General features: G+C 43.2%; 1 protein-coding gene across 4 annotated transcripts in view; it reads left to right on the top strand.

The window, feature by feature from the left end:
- LOC115136678 (mitochondrial intermediate peptidase-like) overlaps window positions 1-13514 on the top strand; it is a 58185-nt gene that overhangs the window by 34507 nt on the left and 10164 nt on the right. The window contains exon 19 of one of the 4 annotated variants that reach the window (XM_029672315.2): window positions 12519-13245. The exons of the other annotated variants lie outside the window; for them this stretch is intronic. Coding sequence (XP_029528175.1) covers window positions 12519-12619 — 101 coding nt within the window. The 3' untranslated portion in view covers window positions 12620-13245. Of the gene's footprint in view, window positions 1-12518; window positions 13246-13514 lie in introns of those variants that run through there. 4 annotated transcript variants of the gene reach the window in all.

The raw sequence follows: 13514 nt of genomic DNA, 5'->3' as shown, positions 1-13514 counted from the left end.
CTGTATTGCGTAGTATGAGTCTTTAATCAGTACAGTATGATTGAGTCCTTATGAACTTAGGAGGGTTTAATGTATAGTCACATTCCACTTCTTGCTGTAAATGTATAGTTACGGATGTGGAATACACTATACTGTGATGTAGAGTTGTAAATGTGTCAGTTAACTTACAATGACTACATCAATACTTATCAGAACTTCAATCAAGGCTCTAAATGTATTTTCCTCCTCAAATAGTTAGACATCCTCCTCCAAACTGCTCTTTGCAATGTTTGTCATCACTCTTGTCATGTTTTTTTTTATACTGTTTTTAAAAGCTGTTTCAAGAAAGAACGGGCTTCCTTAACTTCAAAGACATAATTATAGTGGCGATAAGAAGATAGTTTGCTGCCAGGTTAGAAAGAGGTAATTACTTAAACACCATGACATGTTTCAAATGGTTATGATCAAAACGTGAAGTGCTAGAGAAACCAGAAATCTGTTATGAACTGTATGATTATGAGAATGATTGTTGCTCAACCCTGTTTGTTCAAAGACCTCAGCATTATGTTATTGAGTAGGAGGGGCAATATGGTATATGTAATAGTGATCAATTACTTTCTACTGGTGAAAGTGACATTAAAACATGCAACAATAACTTCAACACATAAAAAACACTATCTCAGCGATGCCAAGGCAGTTCCTAATGTCTGTCTCTGCTCTAATCCTCTGCAGTCAGTCAGTCAGTCAGTCAGTCAGTCTGGGACAAGCCTAAACCCCTAGGTGTGGCCAGGCTGGGCTGCCCCAGCACCAGATGACACAGCAGAGCAGCACTCTAGAAGTAGTGGGATTAATGGCTGATCAACAAATGTGGCTCAGCCTGGCACTTTGATGCAGGCAGCTTCTACTGAGACGGAGTCCGTTTCCCTTCCGTCCATCCCCCTGAGTCCTCATTACCCTTTTGTTACTCTGCTGTTAGCCAGCCACAGAGATACACATCACCACCCTCTGTAATGTAATTAAATAGTGCTGCACTGCACATACTACCTAAATGCAGCCTTTATTTCAGTATTTTTTATGTTTTTAATGGACCTTTAGTTCTTCCGTATGTACCTGTATTTTAAGCACAGGTTGGTTACGCAACTGTTCAGCAAAAGTTCACTGTACAACAAATCGTGCATATAGCCTCTCAGCTGGACCACTGTAACATTTTCTTCTGTAGAAAGCTCAGACTGACAAGTAATTGTTCTTTCCATGGATAAAAGACCTTTGAAACATAATACTTCTGCTGTCCCAGCAAATTGCTCCTTTTCAGAATACAGAACTAATGGATTATACATTTAACGCCATATAGACCCATTGATGTATGAGTCAGGTCTGCTTTAACCCCTGGGATATGTGGGACACTATTCAAATTAATTACTATAAAAATCTAACTTTCATGAAATCACACATGCAAGATAGCAAATTAAAGCTACACTTGTTGTGAATCCAGCCAACATCAGATTTCAAAAAGGCTTTTCGGCGAAAGCAAACGATGCTATTATCTGAGGATAGCACCTCCGTAAACAAAGAGAGAAAAGCATATTTCAACCCTGCTGGCGCGAACACAAAACACAGAAGTAAAAATATAATTCATGTCCTACCTTTGACGAGCTTCTTTTGTTGGCACTCCAATATGTCCCATAAACATCACAAATGGTCCTTTTGTTCGATTAATTCCGTTGATATATATCCAAAATGCTCATTTATTTGGTGCGTTTGATCCAGAAAAACACCGGTTCCAACTTGCGCAATGTGACTACAAAATATCTCAAAAGTTACCTGTAAACTCTGCCAAAACATTTCAAACTACTTTTGTAATACAACTTTAGTTATTTTTTTACGTAAATAATCGATAACATTGAATATGGGATGATCTGTGTTCAATACAGGAGGAAAACAAACTGTAGCTAGCTTTCTGGTCACGCGCCTCTATCTAACAGTACACTTCAAGTGACCCTAATTCAAGATGACCGTACTTCTTCATTACACAAAGGAAAAACCTCAACCAATTTCTAAAGACTGTTGACATCCAGTAGAAGCGACAGGAACTGCAAGAAGGTCCCTTAGAAATCTGGATTCCTAATGAAAACCCATTTAAAAGAGTGACCTCAAAAAAACAATCTGAATGGTTTGTCCTCAGGGTATCGCCTGCTAAATAAGTTATGTTATACTCACAGACATGATTCAGACAGTTTTAGAAACTTCAGAGTGTTTTCTATCCAAATCTACTAATAATATGCATATCTTATCTTCTGGGGATGTGTAGCAGGTAGTTGAATTTGGGCATGCATTTCATCCGGATGTGAAAATACTGCCCCCTGTCACCAAGAAGTTAAAGTCCTCCTCAGCGCAGTGGTCATTTTGGAGTGTCTTGGGAGCCTTTTAAGCAGGTTGTGCAATAACCTTCATCAAGGGACATTTTGGTTAAACTTAACCTAATAGCCTGTTTACCTAACCCAGTTTAGAGTTAAATCTTGGTGTTTGTTTAAAATAATAAAAGCCCCACCTTGTGGTAATTTGATTTTGGAAAGACTTTTATTTACTAGCCACTTTGGTTAACATTATTGGCATATATAATGACATGTAATGGGCATAGCCTCATACCTCAGAGCAGTGCCATTGTGAATGGAGAATGCCAATATCTAAAGGCAATATGACTCATTTGACAAATCCATCATTCTCTGTTGCCAGACTGGGCAGGAGCAGAACATAGCTTACAGGCCTTTGACAGGGTTGTCTCTTTTTGTGTAAACAAGAATGATTATTCTACTGCTATGGTTTCACTAATGTTTTCCAACAGGATCCGGCACCTCTGTTTTGGACTGTTTAGTTCCAGAACCATTTGCCAGGATCCAGTAACTCTCGTGGCATGAAGAATCATTTTAGACACACCTACTCATTCCAGGGTTTTTCTTAATTTTTTGTATGTTCTACATTGTAGAATAAGTGAAGACATCACAACTATGAAATAACACACATGGAATTATGTAATAGCCAAAAAAAGTGATTAAACAAATCTAAATATATTTTATATTTGAGATTCTTCAAAGTAGCCACCCTTTGCCTTCATGACAGCTTTGCACACTCTTGGCATTCTCTCATCCAGCTTCAATTAACAGGTCTGCCTTGTTAAAAGTACATTTGTGGAATTTCTTTCCTTAATGCTTTGAGCCAATCAGTTGTGTTGTGACAAGGTAGGGTGCTATACAGAAGATAACCCTATTTGGTAAAAGACCAAGTCCATATTATGGCAAGAACAGCTCAAATAAGCAAAGAGAAACAAAAATCCACCATTACTTTAGGACATGAGGGTCAGTCAATGTGGAACATTAAAAGAACTTCTAATGTTTTTTCAAGTGCAGTCACAAAAACCATCAAGCGCTTTGATGAATGTTACTTCTGCTGCAGAGAATAAGTTCATTAGAGTTCACTGAGCCTCAGATTGCAGCCCAAATAAATGCTTTACGGAGTTCAAGTAACAGACACATCTCAACATCAACTGTTCAGAGGAGACTACGTGAATCAGGCCTTCATGGTTGAATTGCTGCAAAGAAACCAGTACTAAAGGACACCAATAAGAAGAGACTTGCTTTGGCCAAGAAATACGAGCATTAGACTGGTGTATATCTGTCCTTTTGGTCTGATGAGTCCAAATGTGAGATTTTTGGTTCCAACCACCGTGTCTTTGTTAGACGCAGAGTAGGTGAACGGATGATCTCCGCATGTGTAGTTCCCACTGTGAAGCATGGAGATGGTGTGATGGTGAGGGGGTGCTTTGCTACGACACTGTCAGTGATTTTTTTTTAGAATTCAAGACACACTTCACCAGCATGGCTACCACAGCATACTGCAGTGATACGCCATCCCATCTGGTTTACGCTTAGGGGGACTATCATTTGTTTTTCAACAGGATAATGACCCAACACACCGCCAGGCTGTGTAAGGGCTATTTGACCAAAGAGAGTGATGGAATGCTGCAGCAGATGACCTGGCCTCCACAATTACCCGACCTCAACCCAATTGAGGTGGTTTGGGATGACTTAGACCGCAAGTGCTCAGCTTCAACTGAAGCTAGCCAGCTAACTACCAGCTATCAGTCAGCAAACTATTGCCAGTGGTCATCAGCTAACCTTCAGCTCGGAAAGCTCTCGTCAGTTCGAACAACGTGACTCTAACCATAGCATAACGGACCTGTTATTTTTATCCCCGGATTCCTACCGGAAACTGAACATTTTCATCTGGATCTTCAAAACTAGCTAACCGCAATCCCGGATGACTACTCCTGGCTAGCGTTTCCATCCCAGAGCCAGCACCAATTAGCTTGAAGCTAGCCCGGCCAGGGCTCCTGTGCTACCACCGATGTATACTCCTGGGCTACAATATCAGGACCCCATCTACAGCCGGTACGGGGCATGGAACCCCGCAGATCCCCTACGGCCGGAATACCGACATAATCTGCCCGAGGACTCCAACAGGCCCCTCAGGCACGACGCCCGCTGAAGGTCCATTATGCTAACCAGCTAGGCCTGCTAGCTACCTAGAGCTACTTGAAACCCTACTAATTCCACGACTGGTCTATCGACGTCACCGCACGAAGAGGCAAAAACAGACTTACCCCCATCGTGACGTACCCCAAAGGCTAACCTTCTAGCCCCTGCTATCTGCTTGCTTGCTAACCCGGTCTGCTAACTGCTAGCTTGCCGGGCCCGGTCTGCTAACTGCTAGCTTGCCTGACCGGTCTGCTAACTGCTAGCCCTTGCTAACTGCTTGCTTGCTAACTGCTAGCCTCTGCTGAATGCTTGCTAACCCGGCCTGCTAACTGCTAGCTTACCTGCCCGGTCTGTAACTGCTAGCCCATGCTAACTGCTTGCTTGCTAACCCGGCCTGCTAACTGCTAGCTTGCCTCTGTCTACTAGCTGCTAGCTTGTTTAACCCCGGCCTACTAACTGTTAGCTTGTTAGCCTGCTAACTGTCTGAATCGCCGTGTCCCCAGCAGCCCAACCACTCACTGGACCCATATGTTCACTTGGCTACGCATGCCTCTCTCTAATATCAATATGCCTTGTCCATTACTGTTCTGGTTAGTGATTACTGTCTTATTTTAACTGTAGAGCCTCTAGCCCTGCTCAATATGCCTTAACCAACCATGTTGTTCCACCTCCTACATATGCGATGACATCACCTGGTTTAAACATCTCTAGAGACTATCTCTCTCTCTTCATTACTCAATGCCTAGGTTTACCTCCAATGTACTCACATCTTACCTTACCTTTGTCTGTACACTATGCCTTGAATCTATGCTATCGTGCCCAGAAACCTGCTCCTTTTACTCTCTGTTCTGAACGTGCTAGACGGCCAGTTCGTATAGTCTTTAGCCGTACCCTTATCCTACTCTGTTCCTCTGGTGATGTGGAGGTTAATCCAGGTCCTGCAGTGCCTAGCTCCACTCCCACCCCCAAGGGGCTCTCATTTGTTGACTTCTGTAAACGTAAAAGCCTTGGTTTCATGCATATTAACATTAGAAGCCTACTCCCTAAGTTTGTTTTACTCACTGCTTTAGCACACTCTGCCAACCCAGATGTCTTTGCAATCTACTGCAAAGATGGTAATACAGAACTCTGAAGGCTATCTAAGTCTATACCCAATCAATTTGAGCTTCTACTTCTAAAAATTCACCTTTCCAGAAACAAGTCTCTCACTGTTGCCGCTTGCTATAGACCTCCCTCTGCCCCCAGATGTGCCCTCGATACCATATGTGAATTGATTGCCCCCCATCTATCTTCTGAGCTCGTGCTACTAGGTGACCTAAACTGGGACATGCTTAACACCCCGGCCATCCTACAAACTAAGCTTGATGCCCTCAATCTCACACAAATTATCAATGAACCTACCAGGTACAACGCCAAATCAGTAAACACGGGCCCCCTCATAGATGTCATCCTAACTAATTCGCCCTCCAAATACACCTCTGCTGTTTTCAATCAAGATCTCAGCGATCACTGCTTCATTGCCTGCATCCGTAATGGGTCTGCGACCAAACGACCACCCCTCATCACTGTCAAACGCTCCCTGAAACACTTCTGCGAGCAGGCCTTTCTAATCGACCTGGCCGGGGTATCCTGGAATGACATTGACCTCATCCCGTCAGTAGATGATGCCTAGCTATTCTTTAAAAGTGCCTTCCTCACCATAAATAAGCATGCCCCTCTCAAAAAATTTAGAACTAGGAATAGATATAGTCCTTGGTTCACTCCAGACCTGTCTGCCCTTGACCAGCACAAAAACATCCTGTGGCGTTCTGCATTAGCATCGAATAGCCCCCGTGATATGAAACTTTTCAGGGAAGTTAGGAACAAATATACACAGGCAGTTAGAAACGCTAAGGCAAGCTTTTTCAGACGAGCTTCAATGCCATACAACTCTCCTTCCGTGGCCTCCAACTGCTCTTAAACGCAAGTAAAACTAAATGCATGCTATTCATTTAACATTTACATTTAAGTCATTTAGCAGACGCTCTTATCCAGAGCGACTTACAAATTGGTGCTTTCACCTTATGACATCCAGTGAGTGGAACAGCCACTTTACAATAGTGCATCTAAATCTTTTAAGGGGGGTGAGAAGGATTACTTTATCCTATCCTAGGTATTCCTTAAAGAGGTGGGGTTTCAGGTGTCTCCGGAAGGTGGTGATTGACTCCGCTGTCCTGGCGTCGTGAGGCAGTTTGTTCCACCATTGGGGGGCCAGAGCAGCGAACAGTTTTGACTGGGCTGAGCGGGAACTGTACTTCCTCAGTGGTAGGGAGGCGAGCAGGCCAGAGGTGGATGAACGCAGTGCCCTTGTTTGGGTGTAGGGCCTGATCAGAGCCTGGAGGTACTGAGGTGCCGTTCCCTCACAGCTCCGTAGGCAAGCACCATGGTCTTGTAGCGGATGCGAGCTTCAACTGGAAGCCAGTGGAGAGAGCGGAGGAGCGGGGTGACGTGAGAGAACTTGGGAAGGTTGAACACCAGACGGGCTGCGGCGTTCTGGATGAGTTGTAGGGGTTTAATGGCACAGGCAGGGAGCCCAGCCAACAGCGAGTTGCAGTAATCCAGACGGGAGATGACAAGTGCCTGGATTAGGACCTGCGCCGCTTCCTGTGTGAGGCAGGGTCGTACTCTGCGGATGTTGTAGAGCATGAACCTACAGGAACGGGCCACCGCCTTGATGTTAGTTGAGAACGACAGGGTGTTGTCCAGGATCACGCCAAGGTTCTTAGCGCTCTGGGAGGAGGACACGATGGAGTTGTCAACCGTGATGGCGAGATCATGGAACGGGCAGTCCTTCCCCGGGAGGAAGAGCAGCTCCGTCTTGCCGAGGTTCAGCTTGAGGTGGTGATCCGTCATCCACACTGATATGTCTGCCAGACATGCAGAGATGCGATTCGCCACCTGGTCATCAGAGGGGGGAAAGGAGAAGATTAATTGTGTGTCGTCTGCATAGCAATGATAGGAGAGACCATGTGAGGTTATGACAGAGCCAAGTGACTTGGTGTATAGCGAGAATAGGAGAGGGCCTAGAACAGAGCCCTGGGGGACACCAGTGGTGAGAGCGCGTGGTGAGGAGACAGATTCTCGCCACGCCACCTGGTAGGAGCGACCTGCTCGCCCGTCCAGCATCACTATGGACGGCTCTGACTTAGAATACGTGGACAACTACAAATACCTGGATGTCTGGTTAGACTGTAAACTCTCCTTCCAGACTCACATTAAGCATCTCCAATCCAAAATTAAATCTAGAATCGGCTTCCTATATCGCAACAAAGCATCCTTCACTCATGCTGCCAAACATACCCTCGTAAAACTGACCATCCTACCGATCCTCGACTTCGGTGATGTCATCTATAAAATAGCCTCCAACACTCTACTCAACAAACTGGATGCAGTCTATCACAGTGCCATCCGTTTTGTCACCAAAGCCCCATACACTACCCACCATTGCGACCTGTACACTCTCGTTGATTGGCCCTCGCTTCATACTCGTCACCAAACCCACTGGCTACAGGTTATCTACTAGACTCTGCTAGGTAAAGCCCCGCCTTATCTCAGCTCACTGGTCACCATAGCAGCACCCACTCGTAGCACCCGCTCCAGCAGGTATACCTCACTGGTCACCCCCAAAGCCAATTCCTCCTTTGGTCGTCTTTCCTTCCAGTTCTCTGCTGCCCATGACTGGAACGAATTGCAAAAATCTCTGAAGCTGGAGACTCACATCTCCCTCACTAGCTTTAAGCACCAGCTGTCAGAGCAGCTTACAGATCACTGCACCTGTACATAGCCTATCTGTAAACAGCCCATCTATCTACCTACCACATCCCCATACTGGTATGTATTTATTTATTTATTTTGCTCCTTTGCACCCCAGGATCTCTACCTGCACATTCATCTTCTGCCGATCTACCATTCCAGTGTTTAATTGCTATATGGTAATTACTTCGCCACCATGGCCTATTTATTTCCTTAACTTACCTCATTTGCACTCACTGTATATAGACTTTTTGTTTTATTTTGTTCTACTGTATGTTTTGTTTATTCCATGTGTAACTCTGTGTTGTATGTGTCGAATTGCTACGCTTTATCTTGGCCAGGTCGCAGTTGCAAATGAGAACTTGTTCTCAACTAGCCTACCTGGTTAAATAAAGGTGAAATAAATAAATATATATATATAAAAAAATATGTGGGAACTCCTTCAAGACTATTGGAAGCTGGTTGAGAGAATGCAGAGAGTGCAAAGCTGTCATCAAGGCAAAGGGTGGCTACTTTGAAGAATCTCAAATACAAAATATATTTTTCTTTGTTTAATTTTTTTTTGGTTACATGTTTTTTCATCGTTTTGATGCCTTCACTATTATTCTTCAATGTAGAAAATAGTACAAATAAAGAAAAACCCTTGAATGAGTAGGTGTGTCCAAACGTGTGTGTGTGTATGTGTGTATTAGTGTTAATGTCACTGTCCCCACTACAACAAAAAATATGTAATTTTGTCCTTGAAACAATTAAAATACTGTAGAATTTCATTCATTCCTATGGAGGACTGAATATGACCAATAATGCCAATATGACCGACCGGTGGCTTCAAAGCCTCTCATTGGCCAATACATTTGCAATCTGGTGTTTATATACATCATTGGCGTTTACCTGCTGGTTGCTCCTTTGTCACATTGTGACTCTGGTTATGCAGATTAGTCTCCATGCTTATTTAACACACCAACCTACAGCACGGCAGGCTGCAGGCTCCCGGCCAGCCCACTGCAAATCCCCTTGTGGAGAGGTGTCTGGAAATAGCTGTCATTAGAGAAAGTGCTAGTGATGCTGCAGACAGCCTTGTGGATCCAGATCAGTGACTGCAGAGTGAGATCTATGGTGAGATACTTAGATGAGCTCACCATTCCCAGCCCAATGATGTCATGTTTTTGTGAAAATCCATTTGAGGTAAACCGTGCATGCATAGCATTTAGTGGTTAGCCCTCTAAGGTTCATATATGCAATATTATATTACTGCCCTATAATGTCATAGTTTTGTGAGGAAAGAAAAACATGTAGCTTTGAATAGTCCATAGATTTCTGCAATTGAAAATAGCAGGTTTAGCCAAATATTGTACTACTGCTGTATCATCCTCTAGGTCAGTGGTTCCCAAACTTTTTATAGTCTTGTATCCCGTCAAACATTCAACCTCCAGCTGCATAGCCCCTCTAGCACCAGTGTCAGTGCACTCTCAAATGTTGTTTTTTGCCATCATTGTACGCCTGCCACACACACTATACGATACATTTATTAAACATAAGAATGAGTGTGAGTTTTTGTCACAACCTGGCTCATGGGAAGTGACAAAGGACCAAGGCACAAATAATAATAATAATCAATAATTTTGCTCTTTTATTTAACCATCTTACATATAAAACCTTTTGTTCATCGAAAATTGTGAATAACTGACCATTAATGAGAAGGGTGTGCTCAGTCTTATATAATTTTGCACACACAGTCTGTGCCTGTATTTAGTTTTCATGCTAGTGAGGGCCAAGAATCCACTCTCACATAGGTACGTGGTTGCAAAGGGCATCCGAGTCTTAACAGCGTGATTTGCCAAGGCAGGATACAGTACTCTGAGCGCAGCCCAATCCAAAAATCTGGCAGTGGCTTCTGATTTGAATTCAATTTTCAAAGAACCGCTTGTTGCAATTTCGATGATGCTCTCTTGTTCAGATATCGGTAAGTGGACTGGAGGCAGGACATGAAAGGGATAACAAAACCACTTGTTTGTGTTAGGCGTTTCGGGAAAGTACCTGCGTAATTGCGCTCCCAACTCACTCAGGTGCTTCGCTATATCACAATTGACATTGTCCGTGTGCTTGAGTTCATTTACACACAAAAAAATCATACAATGATGGAAAGACCTGTGTGTTGTCCTTGTTAATGCAGACAGAGAAGAGCTCCAACCTCTTAATCATAGCCTCAATTTTGTCCCGCACATTGAATATAGTTGCAGAGTGCCCTGTAATCCTAGATTCAGATCATTCAGGCGAGAATTAACATCACCCAGATAGGCCAGTCGTGTGAGAAACTCGTCATCATGCAAGCAGTCAGACAAGTGAAAATGATGGTAAGTGAAGAAAACGTTAAGCTCGTCTCTCAATTTAAAAAAAAATGTCAGTACTTGGTCCCTTGATAACCAGCGCACTTCTGTATGTTGTAGAAGCGTTACATGGTCTCTGCTCATATCATTGCATTAGTGCAGAAAATACACGAGAGTTCAGGGGCCTTGCTTTAACAAAGTTAACCATTTTCACTGTAGTGTCCAAAACGTCTTTCAAGCTGTCAGGCATTCCCTTGGCAGCAAGAGCCTCTCGGTGGATGGTGCAGTGTACCCAAGTGGCATCGGGAGCAACGCGCGTTACCACTCCGCTATGTCTCCCTGTCATGGCTTTTGCGTCATCAGTACAGATACCAACATGAGCAGCAGCTACGTTTGGCTACATACGGACCGTTAGTGAATTCCTACGAGAGAGTAATGGTTAATGTGATTGGATGTTAATTATTTGACTATGCTACCCGTATTTGACATTGTGTTGTTATCTCGCTGAACACTAGATGGTTTAATTTTATTTTTGGCAGTGAAATGAGGATACTCAGGTGAGAAAAAAAACTCACCCAAATGTATAGCCCCATTGGAAAATATAAATGGACTGTTTGAAAATGTGAAGGATTTATTTAAAAAAAAAAAAAAACATTTAAGTATTTAAAAAAAAAATGTACATCACATTTGGGAATACCTGCTCTCGGTAATTCAGTGGATGTTTTTCTACCAGAGAACATGTTATCCAATGCCACTATCAGCCAACCACAATGCTTACAAGCAGAACATCAAGCATGATCTAGTTTTTAATAAACCCATATCATACGAGTGCTTGAAAGCCACCACCTTCATGTGGATTTAGAACCTTGTTTCAGAGGTCTTGTGACTGTGCTCTGGTTTGTACCCCTATCTAGTTGTTGGGAGGGAGGGAGTGTGGGCAGGCAGCGTGAAACCTGCTTCTGACTCGTGGCTAAAGTGGAAGATGAACCCTTGTCTGTTTCTCATGCAAGGCTCCAGTGTGGGAGGCAGCCAGTTTAATGCAGGCCAGGACCAAGCTGATTCAGGGCTCATTTTCCAACTGCTCAGCCAGTTTTAGGAAGGCTAACTTCTCAGAGATGGACTCCCTGCTGTGTGTGTGTGTGGGGGGGAGATGCATGCATGAATGAGTCTCTGTGTATGGGTGTGTGTGTTTTATTATTGGAACCCTTTGCATGTGGTTATAAATGCAAGTGTTTTGTTCCTGAATTTTGATTTAAAAATTGTATCTACATTTTCTTTTTAGTGCCTGTCTATTGCGCGCGCGCGTGTGTGTGGGTGTGTGTTGGAGGTGACCCATGCAGGAAGGAGGGAGAGAGGGGAGTGCCTATTTACATTGGCAGCAACACAAGGGGGAAATGAACTGACTTCAAAGCGAGAGTGCAGCGGAATTGTGAAGAGAGTGTGCGCTCCGTGCATGAGCTACCAGACACATATTCCCAGAGCTGCTCCGAATGGCCTGTTAGAAACATACTGCAGCAGGGTAGCAAGGAGATTATATGTGTATAGAGACACTCTACCCCCTCAAAATATCACACCTTTTGACATTTGTACTGTTGCAGTGTTGAAACAACAAATGAGAACTTAGGAGTGTTTACTCTTGAGGACAACTTTAAAGGTACATTAATACACTTCTCTATGTGCTCTTGCATTTAATGAATTTGCTCCGTGTTACCTGATATCCACTACAGGCCATAAGCTATATCTTATTTAACTGAAAGTTCTGCTTTTATATTGTAACTCAGGTGTTTCACTTCAATTCATTGGAGGAGTTTTACTTCAGTGACATCATATAAACCTTTTTTTAAAGGGCAATATGCTCAATCCCTGTCCGTGTATCTGTGTGACACAGGGATGCTGCAGAGACAGCCCACTATTGAGGACTTTGTGGACGCCCTGGTGACTGACCTGAACCCAGACTTTGAGACCTTCATCATGGACTCTACAAGCTGATTAGCTCGATCGATCTTCGACTCTTCAATTCCGTTTCAGCCACGACTTGTATTGTGTTGCTGTGGAATGGACTCACATGATCAGAAAATGCAATGAATTATTCATCCTTTCAAAAGGCAGATAACTGTAGCTGTATGCAGTCACTGTAAATGTATGTTTTTTTATGCAATTTTTGTATACGAGCTAGCTATTTAGTGATTTGGCTCAACCATAGGTTCTGTGTGGTTCATGAAAGTCTGTGCAGATCTGTGCATATACCACATGTATTATACCATACTGTCTTACACATATTTTTGTCATTGATGCATATAAATTATGGAAAGCACAAAAAGTGCATCATTTAATTCAGAATATTGCAGTAATGAGCAATGTAATCTTCAGCACTGAGCATGTATGTTTGAAACATCTGTTCCAATATCCATGTAAATAGATAAGTTGAAGTATGTAGACATTATTTGTATAATCTGCCCAAGAGAAAATACTCAAATCTGTTAGCGTTGAATATCATTTTCTGCAAAAGTATGAGCAGTTCATTGTTATTTCCTGTTCAGATCAGACAGGACAAATACAACAGCTGCTATTCCTGACATAGTGTTTTGACTTAAATGCAAATCTGCTCCCTCTGATTTGTCTGTGTTTCTGTTAGGGAGGGGAGGAGGGTGGGATGGGAGGTTATGGGCTGAGAAGGAAGGATATGGTCTCTTAGGTGTTGTGAATTGGAGATTTAATTTCTGATTAATTCACACAGAGCGTGATCCAGACTGTGACGACTAGCTAAATCAAGTACTACCGGCTGTTTGCATCTGTTTCAACAGATTCTGTCTCTAATTACCATGGGCTGAGGCTACAGCTGCTCCCCATACAATGTGCTTACTTGCCTAGCACGGATATCTGA

This window comes from Oncorhynchus nerka, linkage group LG11, assembly GCF_034236695.1.
Source record: "Oncorhynchus nerka isolate Pitt River linkage group LG11, Oner_Uvic_2.0, whole genome shotgun sequence".
Taxonomy (NCBI): Eukaryota; Metazoa; Chordata; class Actinopteri; order Salmoniformes; family Salmonidae; genus Oncorhynchus; species Oncorhynchus nerka.
The sequence above is the reverse complement of the archived record's forward strand: the minus strand, read 5'-3'. Positions and strand labels throughout refer to the sequence as shown.